We start from the raw sequence: 13,269 nt of genomic DNA on the forward strand, positions 1-13,269 counted from the left end.
GACTGCATGTCCCTGGCCTGCTTGAAATTTATGTTACAAGCCAATTATCTTAGATAAAGCTAATATCCAACAAATTATCTGAAAGTCTCCCATTTCAATACCAAATCTTGAAGCCTGTAAAGATAAAACTGAATCATAAGCAAAGTTGAATTCAATCCAATCACTCATGTAACTCCTTTACTTAACAAATATTTGATGTTGCAAACTACTGTTTCTTGTATCAGCACCAAGTAGGTTATCAGTGACTATTAAAGTTGCAGCATAGGTTCTAGACACCAACCTCATTAGAAACAAGGCTAGGCTAAAAAAATGCCTGTTTCTCTGGTATTTTGTTTGGTCACATCCATCCATTTTCACAGGGATATGCACCCTGTTACACCACTGCAATTTCTATTTAAATTGCAAATAAAAATTGGACACACACAAAATACTAAAGAAAACCCAATTGAAAGAGAACAAACTACTATTCCTTCCCACAATAAAGAACACCCTCTACCTCCATGAGTTTGCTAACTCTAATTACACCTATAGTTTTGAGATTCCCTAATGGCAAGTACTACAAAGCACTAACAGAATGAATCATGACACATACTGATACACCACTGATTGTAAATCTATACCCTTTTTATTTGCACCCAGGGGCTATGTTTCATATATTTATGAAAAATTACTTCCCAGTAGCAAAATGTCATGATTGGAAGCATGTATGATACACAAACAGACTAATAGCAAGTATGTGATGTTCTTGTTGCTTATTTTTGATAGTGTAGCAGATTAATTATTTGAAAGACCTCTGTCGTTTGGATACTTAATTTCTGAATTAAAGTTTCCCTGAGGCAAAGAAAAAGACAATTTGAAAGATAAGGTTAAAAATTCTTGAAGGCATCTTTCTCAGACATGCAATATTCATACTTTTATCCACATTTCAGAATGCAATTACAAATCAAAAAATGCTGCCAGACTTGCATATAAACCATAATTTCATATAAAACTTCTACAGGTGAAAGTACTGTAAAAAAAACACTTTAATGATGTCCTCAAAACATGTGAAATTCTTAAACTTACATGCACCCTTCCACTTTTTAAAGGCTACTTACATCAATGACTGATGAACTCGACAGACTTAATCCCTCTAGGTCTGCTGCTAAACTTGGGGACAAAACAGCTGCCGTAGGAACTGCCACAGGAGTTGTTACAGAACAAACTAGAAGAAAAAAGGTAAGAGATACTTAAACGGAAAAACAATTTAAGATACTGCGAAAAAACTGATTTCTTTTTTCATTGCACAAAAAAGTTTTATGTCCTCATCTAAATGTTATACTCTTCTACTTATATTTGATGAATATTCATTGATGAATACATTGGTATTCACATTGATGAATATTTGAAGAATATGTTATATGCTTGTTTCTAAATATAAGATTACTTTTTTAGACATATGGCCCCAATACTCAGAATAAGCAATGAAAATACGTATACAACTTACACATGAACAGACTGTGTGATTTACTTTAGAAGTATTTTCTCCTCCTTTCCTATTTTTCCTTTATTTTATCCTTCAGTTTGATAGATACTGTGTAGCACATTTTCATTTACAGGCTACATGCAAAGTACATGTTAATGCAATTCTGATAGGCTGCAACTACAGAAGTAAACTTTAAGAAGGGTACTACAAGCACAGACAAAAAACCAGAGCCAGCTTTATCTCACCCTTCCAAGACTACCATTTCACAGTTCTTCAGAAATGTGATTCTTAGCATCTTAATATAATACCATAATTGGCCCAGAGATTGCACAGGGCTTGTAGAAGTAACATCCACTATAACCCGAGAAAATAAGTCCACTTTAACAGAAAACAAGTCCAGACACATACAAATGCTCAAAGTAAATGTTGTATACGGTGGGAGATCCTAAATTTTGAAACAGTTCCTCAATTATAAAACAAAATATTGTAATAACTGTGCTTAAAAATAACTTGACAGTCTAAGCATTTATTTTGTCAGGAAACTAGTACAATATATTAACAGAATCAATGTTTCAGAAATTTAACTTCATTGAATTAACTGAACTGATTTTATGCCTTGGGAAAAATGAGGCTTTAATACTTACAATCATCTAAATCTAAGAGAAACATGTCTTGGTTTTTTGGAGTCTTTCCTTCTTGCACTGGTTTTTCTTCTTTCTGTCAAAATAGATTAATATTTCATCTTTCACCATATCAGCAAAAGAAAAGCATTTAGTACATTCATAAAGCAAATGCATTTATTTTACTACTTCATAAAACAGAATGTATCCATGTTCAGGGTGTGGCATCCAAAGAATTCACCTACTGAGAAAGATTTGTTTATATAGTTAAACTGTATCTAAATGCCACAATTGAATTTCGGTAGCCCCTGCATTCATCTAATATTAATCATTGTTGCTACGCAGAAAACATCTGGTGACAGATCAGACACTTCTGTTGAGCTAATTAAAAAATAAAGCTGCTATCTCTTTAAGACAAAAGATTTGTGTACTAACATTTCTGTTATCATATGAAAAACAGGTCAAAAGCAATTCAATAAGAAACACAGTGTAATTTGCACTTATCTAGGAGCACAGAATTCTGTCCAATTATCTACTGAGATTTACTTAATAGGAAGCTGAGTTTTGTCACCAAAAAAATTCAGTTTTAACCTTGAGATGAGTTGTAATTGGCCATACCTGAAGTAAAGACTAGGGAAGTAATAATCCCAGTACCATTACAGAGTATTTAAACAAAATTTGCTTCAATAACTAAAAAAGTTCTAAACAAATCTGATAAGAGCAAGTGTTGGCTATACCTACAGAGCACGTCTAGACAGTGGTGATTCAGGAAAGAATTCATTGTGCTACAGCTCAGTACACTCTGCCAAGAGGGTGGTTTAGTATAAAGAATTGATTTTTGGATGTAGCCAGAAACTTCTGTAGCAAAGAGTTTTGTCATCATGTTGTTCCTGCCCACTCTAATGCATCTTTCATTTGGGTCAGCTAAAGAATTTCTTTTCCCTTTGTTCTCTTTGGCTCACATACCAAACAGAAGGCTTTGTAATTTTTTTTATAAAACATATTAACTGCCTTTAGACCTTAAGACATTGCTCACTACCCAAGTTATTTCAAGTAATTTAAATGTAGTCTTTCCAGGAGTCACACTTTCTAGTTTACCTGTTTCCTCTTAAACAGTATGTGACAGCCAAATTCATAAGGAAATATTTTACCACTTCGAATAAATTAACAGGTCCAAATGAATCAGTAAATCTCTTTATGCCCATCTAGACCATAATTTCTTAAGCATTTCAGACACCCAGGCACACAAATTTCTAGAAGAGCCTGGAGTGAACTCAGCAGCTAGAACCACTTCCTTTAACCAGCACCATAGAATAAAATAACACCTCTTTTCTCAAGGCACATTCCCTTTCTTCTGGTCTCTCAGCTTGATAGTCAGTTGCAAACAAATGATGATAATAATTTTACCTTTTTTCAATTTTGCAAGGAATTCTATGGTTTCTTGCAAAGAAGATGAAAGAACCTAGCTAACATTGTCACTATTTGAAGCCATTGATGTTAATGACTACCAGGTTTGACCTCAGCCATGATGAAATCACTTATCATGATCTTCCTATAAATACCATGGCTCAGACAGTAGTCACTTACATGATCCCTACAGATATGCTTGAGGTATTCTGGGAGAAGAATCATCTTGTGGAATGAAAAGAACAGGAGCCACTATTTTAAAAGTTATTTTTACATCATGATACTTTAATGTATCATGATGTAAAATTTGAGTGTTCTACTACTGGTGATTTATCTGAAACCTAAAACTCCTCTGAACAAAGAAAATACTACAAAAAAGCTTTAAAATGGCATTGAAGCGATACAACTTCTGATATGTTTTGTCCAGAATTTCTGAGGGACTCCTGCAGAACCAAGTTTCTTGAATTCCATTCTGCTCACAACTACCGGACCTTTCTTTGGAGATGTGCTTATCAGCAAGTCACTAAGTTTGTTTTGGCTACTTTTGTTTTAGAACTGTGAAATAAGGACAAATAGTACACTTCATAAGCTACAAGTTCTACTTGAATTACTCATGTCAGAGACACAATTTTGTAACGATATTTCTCATGAACTCCAAGCCACTTTATAGTATCATTTGGTGAATATTTACCCCTGAATCTCGAGTTTAGCGGTTATTTCCAGCACCTTTACTGCAAATTATGTATCACAACCCTTTTCCTGAACTAGAAAACTCTTCAGAAATCAAAACAGACTAAAGGAGAACTCAGTTAAACAGAAGGCAGATATATTAAAAATATCCTCAATTTCTGAACTTTCACTATCTGTCCCCACTTATCCTTAAGATACAATTCTACTTTGAACTATGATTAAAGTTGAAAGTTATGCTTTTATATTTGCTAAATGTTTCCATAGAGATAGGTTGTGTCCATCTCCTTTATTATGCAGCCAATTAAAAGTCTCTAAAAAGTGGCTCAAGAGTCCTACAAGGAGAATTCTATATGCTTCAGTACATGTTTCTAAAAAATTAGGAGTCACTGCCAAAGAATCCTCACTGTTTAGTGGATCTGTTTACTGAAGACAACTAAGATGGGCAGTCTAAGTCACAAATAATACCAATAGCATGCTTCAGTTTGCTTTTTCTGTCACAAGTACAAAAAGTAAACGAGGCTTGATGCATACTTTTATAAGGTGAAATCTATCCTTGCACTGATATTACTTTGAATCTACTACATTAAAAATGTTTAAAAATGGGGAAAAAATCCTTCAAGAGAATTTACTTCTTATAGTTCAAACCAAAATAAAATGGTCCTAAAATAAGGCACAAATAAAAAAATAATTCCTGAACGAATGTAAGGAAAAATTTCACTGCACATTTTAGCAGAAGATGGCATTTAAGAGTATCAGTTTACTATAAAGAACAAGCAAGTAAACAATTTCACCAAACAAAAAGCAAAAAATGCATAAACCTGACTACCATTTGGGAAATGTAAAATCAAGGGCTAATTAAATCCAGATAAAGGTAATGTTTAAGTGTCATCATGTCTTATTTCCAACTTCAAATGAGTGTTTGAAGCTTAAGAAAACACTGGGCTACTCATATGTGTGTTTGGGTGCTATATATACAAAAACCACACCAATATTTTCATGCTTATATGTATTTCTACATACAGGTTTGCAGGTATGTACACTAATTGTGTGCAATTCTGTAGAAAACACCAAAGAAATCTATTTATGTGGGTCCTGCCTATAACAAACATGATTATTTGTAATTTGTTTTGTCCAAGAAAAGAAAATTGATTGGCTGTCTATGACCAATAAATAGCCAATGACTGCATCTATATCAATTGAGGAAAAAAGCTTTGCATCTGAAATCTAGACAATAAAAAGGTTCTGACGTGTCTGACATTTCTCTGTAACACAATTTTTCCTTTTTTTTCTCTTAAAACTAAGCCTACAATATAACCCAAACAGTATTCTACCAAGAAAGCCCACTATGGGAAAAGCAGAATACTAAACAAAGAAGTTAAGGTATATTCCATCAAACATTTCTCCATTTGCAATTCATCTTGATAATAGAGATAGAACCTGGTAAATGCATATAGGACTTGAAGCAGGAGATTTCTCTTGCTCAATGCATAATTCATGTGCTCCGCCTGCAAAGTGTGTAAAATGAGAATTTCACACTGCAGCATGAGCCATGGAGCTGCAGAGAAAAGGCAGATGAAATCATATTCTGCTGTGCGAATTTTATTTCTTATCCTCCCAATATTTATACAAAACCATCACTGACAATCTAAATGCATTGACAGATCACCCACTGTTTCCATTGTGTTAGCACTTGAAAGGAGATCAGGCAGAAAGATAGACAATTTGTTTTTGTATATTTTTTAAATAGTGGATCAGGTTTTTAACAGCTGAGTGACTGTATTATACTTGTAGAAGGAGGTCAACAGTAGCTGATTTTAAAATCCCACTGTAGAGACACCTACTTATACATGCATCATCCTCAAATCTGCATTTTAGCTCTACAGTGTTTACGCTTACAGTATAGTATGTATCTGAACACCTCAAATTATTGATATTTCAAAATTATATAAAAGACTGCAGTACAAGAGACTGACTTTTCAATTCACTGCAGCTCAATTACAGTGAAGACAACAGCTTTTTCAAAATGATTTGTCAGGAGAAAAAATACTAAACCATTAATAACATACTCAGGAAAATAATCTGAATTATTGGTAGTGTATTTTAATGCCAGTAAGTGCATGGATGTATGTAGAAATTAAGCTCCAGTGTGAATGTAATAAAACCTTTTTTTCAAGAAAATTTTGCAGAACATGGAAATGGCACCCAACACAATATATAAGGAACGGTAAACATCACCCAAAACATCTGCAATGTAATGTAGTTCATAACATGTAGCAAACTGAGAAATCATAAAAATAGAGCTCACTAATCACAACTTTTTTAATTTCAGAAAATCTTTTCAGTTTTACTGAAAAGGAAATCCTAATGAATAATATCCCCATATAGACTGCCCAAATTAAGAACACACAGAATAACATAAGTAATGCCTTTTCTAATGACAAACAATCAGAATAAAGCACGCATTTCTGAGAGTCTGGCAGAAATCATCTGTTTCCTGGGTGGTCTGAAAATAAGTCAGGAAGGGAGCAGAAAAAAATATATGTGGTTCTTTTAAGATGTACCTTGACACATAAGGGGTCTATATATAAGACTTTAACTATAATCTTCTTTAAAGTTTGTTAAAAATTGTTTTTTCTTTCTAGCTTGGAATGTGTTATCTAGGTTACCATCAGTTACCTTCATCTATCATTACAGTGCTCAAAACAGTTTTCTGACAAAAAACCTTATTAAGCTAGTTAGCATAGCAATCACTTCTAATAAAAAATACCTGGGTTTCTTTTCCACCACCACCTTATCTAACTACATGTCTAAAAATAAACAAGTACTAGAAACACCTGAATGCAGGCATAGAACATGGTTTAAGTGGAAAATAACTTTAAGGTCCAGGGATTAATACCATATACTGAAACAGTTCTTCTTGTTCAAGGACATTAAATTAACTGCCCCCTACTCCTTAACATATGACTATTGATGTTTACAGTTCATCAGCCAAGTTTGTTGCCCTTATATTAAATGTGCTAATTTCTAAATGAAAAAGAATTTTAGGAAGATTTAGCTTCTGCACAGTGAACTCTACGCTTTTCAATTATCTCCTCACTACTATTCTTGCTGCCATGCATATAAACACATTCCTATTTGTTGTAATGTCTTTTGTGATGTTTAAAAGCTTTGCAATTTTTCCCCTCTGTCTTTTGACTCTACTCTTATCAACTCTTCTATCAACTGTTTAAAAATACTTCTTGCTCCTAACACATTTCCTTTTACGTGCTAAGACTTCAGAACTACTGCAATGTTCCTTCTCTTCTCTTAAAATCGAAGGCTTTGACAACTTTCCATCGACTTCAACAACTCAACCCCAAGCTTCTTGGACATTCCATTTCTCATATTCAGTGTATTTCACTTCACACATTCTGCTGTTTTAAAATACAAAAAACTTCTTTATGCTAGTAGTCCTCACATATCCTGTGAAAGAACCAAACAGTTTAGAGAACTATAGTGACAGAAATTATCTACATGGTGTCAATAACCTGAGAAAAATGGAAAAATGCAGCAGAGAGAAGACAGTTTGAACATGGCTTTGCAGTGCCTGCTCAGAACTAAGCACATCAGAGTATGTATAACTTTCTGGTGAAAAAATACTGTGATGATGTGGGGAGCTGCAAAGTGTTACAATTAATTCATGTCCCATCTAGTATTAAAGTAGTTTTTTCTAAGTGAATTCAAGGTGTATTCTTTGTGCTACCATTTTTTTGCAGGATCCAGTCTGGCTGCTCTAGAAGAAAAAAATCTTTTGATACACAGGTGTGTTACCCGATGTGTTGTTTGGGCAAGAAACTGATCAAAACATCAAAACACATTTCCACTTCTCAAGTAATACAGCCTCACTTCATCTTTTGTTCTACTTGGTTGAAGAAGGGAACACATTAAAAGTTAACATCACAACTCAACAGTTCTCAGGCACACCTATGAAGTTGCAAAACAAAGATCGTGTACAATGTTAGTTCAAGATTTAGAGAAATGGAGAGCCTTGCCTCCTTATTTAAAAGAAATACATGCCTCAACAGCCTTACCTCTTAACTGATCAAAACACACCTATTCACCAGCTTCAAAAATTGCTATTCAAATTCAAAAATTGCTAGAACTGCAACAAAGGATGTCTATTTTGACTAATCTGCCGTCTATACAGGAGTCCTGACTGAAATGGCTTAGCTTAATTTAAAATGCATTAAGAGAAATTAAGTTTCACTTAATTTTCAATACCATATATCGGAATTTAAATGGAAATTTCTGAGCTACAATTCTACTCTGCAACTTTTTTTTTGGTAAAGATATAGAAAGAATTGCATAGGAAGTATTTGGTAACAGAAAAATAAGTGTAAGAAATTCTTTTACTCTTCTTCCTGAAGAGATTTGGCAAAAAGTTCCTCATTTATTTATTTTTAAATACAAGGTACGTGGGTAAATAGTAACCAATTAATGCCAATAGCATGAATAGTTAATTCTATAACACTAGTTTGAGTAAAGAAGTTTTAGGCGCTTTTTCTTCACTACGGTAAGCAATTAAATCCCAAACTGACACATGAATGACTCTGTTGCGTGTTCTTGCATCTTCACATATTTCGAAACCAATTTAAAAAATATGTATTATAAAGCTTGCTATTTCATATCTGTTTTAAGAAAGCTAACAGAATTTGAAGTAACAGGACTCTATATTCCTATCAAACACAGACAGCAAGTAAAAGTTGATTTCTCATTAGGAATATTAATGCTACTTACCTATATATATACATCTCAGTTATAGATTCATTAACTATACTATTCTCAATTTTAACAGAAAAATTTAAAACTAAGCTAAGAGTTCTAGAAGAACATCTTTAAACACTTAAAAAACAATGTACTAACATTTGGTTCTTGGTTTTCTTTCCTCTCAGACCCAGGTATTATAGCTATACTTTAAGATTCAATTTTAATAAAATAACCATCACATGCATGTATTAAGTCTCACCAGTTCAACAATAACCTAAAAATTAAATTAAAAACCAATTAATGTAATTATAAAAGAATAATAGACCACTAGAAAAATATTATATTCTGTGTATAAAAAATAATAAGATTCTATTATTATTCTTCATCTATAAGGACTAAAAATAACATAAAATAATAAACTGAAATTTTGTAATTTATATTTTTATAATTAATGTTTTTTGTTATAAAAACACTCTTACTTGCTTCAACTATCAAACTACTTTTTGACTGGTCTCTCTATGAAAAGTAAAAAGATATTTTTCATAAATTCTGGATTGTTTTAGGTATGCATAAAACTGCTACCCATCTTCACTCTAACAGAAAGAAACAAGGATAGATGGTTAGATACACATTCTCATATTTTATACAGGCCTTAAGAAAACATATTTTACCTTACTAACCTTATTAGAGGTAGCATTTCTAGATTTTCCAGACTCAGAGTCACTTTTAGAGTCAGATTCTGATTTGGATCCTGAAGAACTTTCATCTGATGAAGTGTACTCTGTATCAGAGGAACTGGACGTGCTTCTCTTTTTGGAAATCCCCTCTGCTTTCTTTTTAATATCCTCTGAATCACTACATATTTAAAAAAGGCGTTAAGAGACATGTAAAACCACCAAAGGAATCAGCTTGGGCAATATCCTACATCAGCATTTCAAAGTTTTATTAAATGAGTTTCAAGTCATGATTTCTCCACAATAAAAAACTATTCACCTATGAACGAAGTAGTTTAAGGCTACACAAAACTGTTCTATTACACTATACAGTACATCATCATATGTAGTCTAAAGCAGCAAAACAGCCAAATAAAATGTGAACAAATAAATATATTATTTGCATGCATCAAGCTTGTGACATTACAAAAGGATGTACAGCCCCCCTTTAAAATAAAGATGCTTTCATACTATTCCGCCTATGATGAACAGAATTTTAGTGAATCATCTTTTTGTACAGTAATATTGCTTAAAGAAAACAAATTAGTTAGTTTATTCCTTTGTTAATTCTTCTGAATAAAACTGCATCACCTAGAAACAAGACCTATAATGTCTACAAATTGTTCAAGACATTAAAGAGTTTATACACAAGAGCTGTTATATTCCTACACCTTTGGTCACATTGAATACCTTACAGCTTCACACAGTGAAATTCTGTTCACCCACCAATGTTGGATTATGTTGGTCTGTGTTAACAGCTAGCTGTTATGTTATCTGCCTTGTTCACATCTAAAAATACTTAAAAACTAGTTACTAGGTTACCTTTTTGTCTCAGGGTGAGTTACTACCACAGGAAATGAAAATTGTTTTTTAACAGTTGTCATGGAGCAGAAAAATTAATACTGCATATAGAAAAAAACACTCTGTTCTTGGATTTGCAAACAACTATTTTATACTTCTAAATCAGGTGTTTCATACACTACCTGATTCAGCTTCCTTCCCAAGACAATGAATTGGCTGTTGAAGTGCTTGAAGGGTAACAAGGTCAACAATAATTAAACAAATCTAGACTACTCAACTATTAAGAGTCCCTCTGGACTCATAATTAATTGTTACACATTTTTGCTTAGCTTTAAGAGCAGTACCAAAGAATGTACTATGCTGCATCACTGAGACTGCAATGTTTTCAGATGAAAAAAATACAGAGAAGGAGAAATGAAAATCTGAAATGACAGAGATCAAAATAGAGTAAAGTCTTCCTCCTCTCAAGAACCTCCTATGACTGAATTGCCTAAATAAAATTTAATCAAAATTATTTCAAATAAATAATGTTTAGGCCATGCCTACCCATGTAACTGAAGCTAAAATTACTTCCCCAAATTTTAACCAAAAGCATAAAGCAGTAAATTTGAAGCTTGCAAAGCCAAAAATGGAACAGTAGTACATGTCACAAAAACAGTGTAATGTAGTACATCTGATTCTTACAATCATGGTGAAAAACAGGTTCTGAAAATTATGTTTCAGTATGACAACATTTAAAAACTTGTTTGAGGTAAATGACAAACAAAAATTCACTACTATATACTGTTCAAAGTTTATTCATGACAACATCCATATTTCATTCACTGCCATTTAACAGTAGCTGTTAGTTGCATTAACAAATAAGTTGTTGTGAACCCATTACATAAATGAAGTTGATTTTTAATAATTTATCTTTAGCTTAGCTTTAAAACTAGCTTTGAAGATTAAAAATGTTACTTTACCGCACATCAGCCAGTTTTGATGGGTAATAATTGTTTATCTTACTGCTTAAAATTTCAGATGTTATTCTAATGAAAAGAATTTACTGGTAACTAGCTTTTTAACTTTGCGATGATGAAAAGCCTGTATTAATTTAACCTACAGATTTCATTTGTTCTGAACAGGAAAAACAATATAAATCACTTTTAAAATCATTAAATCCTGACTTAAATTAATAAAGTCATAATTAGGGCATTATGCTGTGTTTGTTATGGAAGTGGCAAGGCGAGCTGCTTTAATTACTGTCTGTAATAAAAGGAGCAGAGTGTGTACTGCGCCCCAATCAGCGCTGTCAGCCACGACTGAGCTGAGCTGCAAACTCATCAAGTGAGCTGGCAGCAGACTACAAAGTAAAGGGCGATCGTGTCTGCAGAGGCCACTTGCTGACAGCAGTGGAAGAAACAGATTCATACAATCCAAGGTATTAGCCCCAATTACTCAAAATTTTAATGATACTTTAATACATGATAATGCTGTTGATAATAGGCAATCTTAAAAGCACTAACACTTAAATATCTTATGACCGTTTCCCTTCACAGCCCTTGCCTCTAATATTTGGATCATAATCTTTTTAATATAACATTATTTAGAAAAATCAATTGTCTTAGTTACATAATGGCAAAGTGTTGAAGGACTTAATTTTAGCTCTCAGCAAAATTGCATCAAAGGTAATTAAGTATTTCACACAACTATTTGATCACTGATTCAGCCTCCCAAGGTTACATCAATTTTCAACAAGCCACCCAAGATTTTACTGAAGTCAGAAGTTAATTCCAAACATAAGACTAGCCTGAGTAATGAAAATATGAACTAGGTTCATACCCTGACATCACTCCTTGGCCAACACACACCCAAAATAGCCTAATTAAAGGCTTGGCAGACTGGTAACAGGAAGAGTGCTTTATAAGCTAGTATCACAAAAAATTAAAACCAGACAAACATTTACCTACCTTTCATTGACAGCCCTATATGTTTTCTTAGCAGCACTTTCTTGGCTGTCTGATTCACTGTCAGTTGATTCTTCACTGGGAGAGGAACTCCCACTACTCTCATCAGTGCTGCCTTCCTCTTTATCTTCCTTCTCACTTTCACTGTCAGACTCACTCCCTGAAATGAAAACAAGCCTTACAATTTTGATCTAAATAGCTTAAATAATTAGTATTTTAGAAATCAAATTTTGTTTTAAATTAAACAGTGGTTTGGTATTTTAAGATCCAGTTGAAAGCTTTAGTATTATCTACCCTGTGCCAAAAGCAGGCAAGGGAACTACTTTCCCCTTATATCTACAAAATTTTGTTAGTTAAAGATCTGTCCTCTTCAGCCTACAGTAGTATACTTTTTCAAATTAGAAATTTGAATAATAAATTAATCACATGTGGATTCTTCAAAGTTACATAACCCTATTAGGAGCTGGAGATGACCTCAAATTTTCTAGTCTTTACATTTGCTCAGCTGCAAAATTATCTTCTCAAACAGTTGCTTAATTAGATAATCTGTTCTTAAATACCCATAGTGACTATGATTGAATCACTGATTTAAACAAATTATTAATCCTGTAATTAATCACATAGTTACAAAATATTCAAATATCTATAGTGAGTATATGCTTCCATTACTTCAGAAATCACTAATTTCAGTGGTACAATTCTTAAACATTTCTGCATATTTCCTCAGCTTATGAACTGGAAGGAAGCAGCTCCATCTTTGTATTCTAAGATGACCCTCTTTCATTCAACTAGATACTGATAATTCTTTCAAGTCTCTAATGCTAGACATTTTCTGGGTTTAAAGTCTGGACCTGGAAGAATTATGATCTTTACTACATCTG

At 33.1% G+C, this 13,269-nt stretch overlaps 1 protein-coding gene across 1 annotated transcript in view; it reads right to left on the minus strand.

Moving 5' to 3' along the window:
• AP3B1 (adaptor related protein complex 3 subunit beta 1) overlaps positions 1 to 13,269 on the minus strand; it is a 153,460-nt gene that overhangs the window by 51,662 nt on the left and 88,529 nt on the right. The window contains exons 19-22 of the mRNA XM_059492504.1: positions 12,392 to 12,548; positions 9,609 to 9,783; positions 2,110 to 2,182; positions 1,098 to 1,204 (exon numbers count right to left, since the gene is read on the minus strand). Of these exons, the coding sequence (XP_059348487.1) occupies positions 1,098 to 1,204; positions 2,110 to 2,182; positions 9,609 to 9,783; positions 12,392 to 12,548 (512 nt within the window). The remainder of the gene's footprint in view (positions 1 to 1,097; positions 1,205 to 2,109; positions 2,183 to 9,608; positions 9,784 to 12,391; positions 12,549 to 13,269) is intronic.

This window comes from Ammospiza nelsoni, chromosome Z (assembly GCF_027579445.1).
Source record: "Ammospiza nelsoni isolate bAmmNel1 chromosome Z, bAmmNel1.pri, whole genome shotgun sequence".
Lineage (NCBI taxonomy): Eukaryota > Metazoa > Chordata > Aves > Passeriformes > Passerellidae > Ammospiza > Ammospiza nelsoni.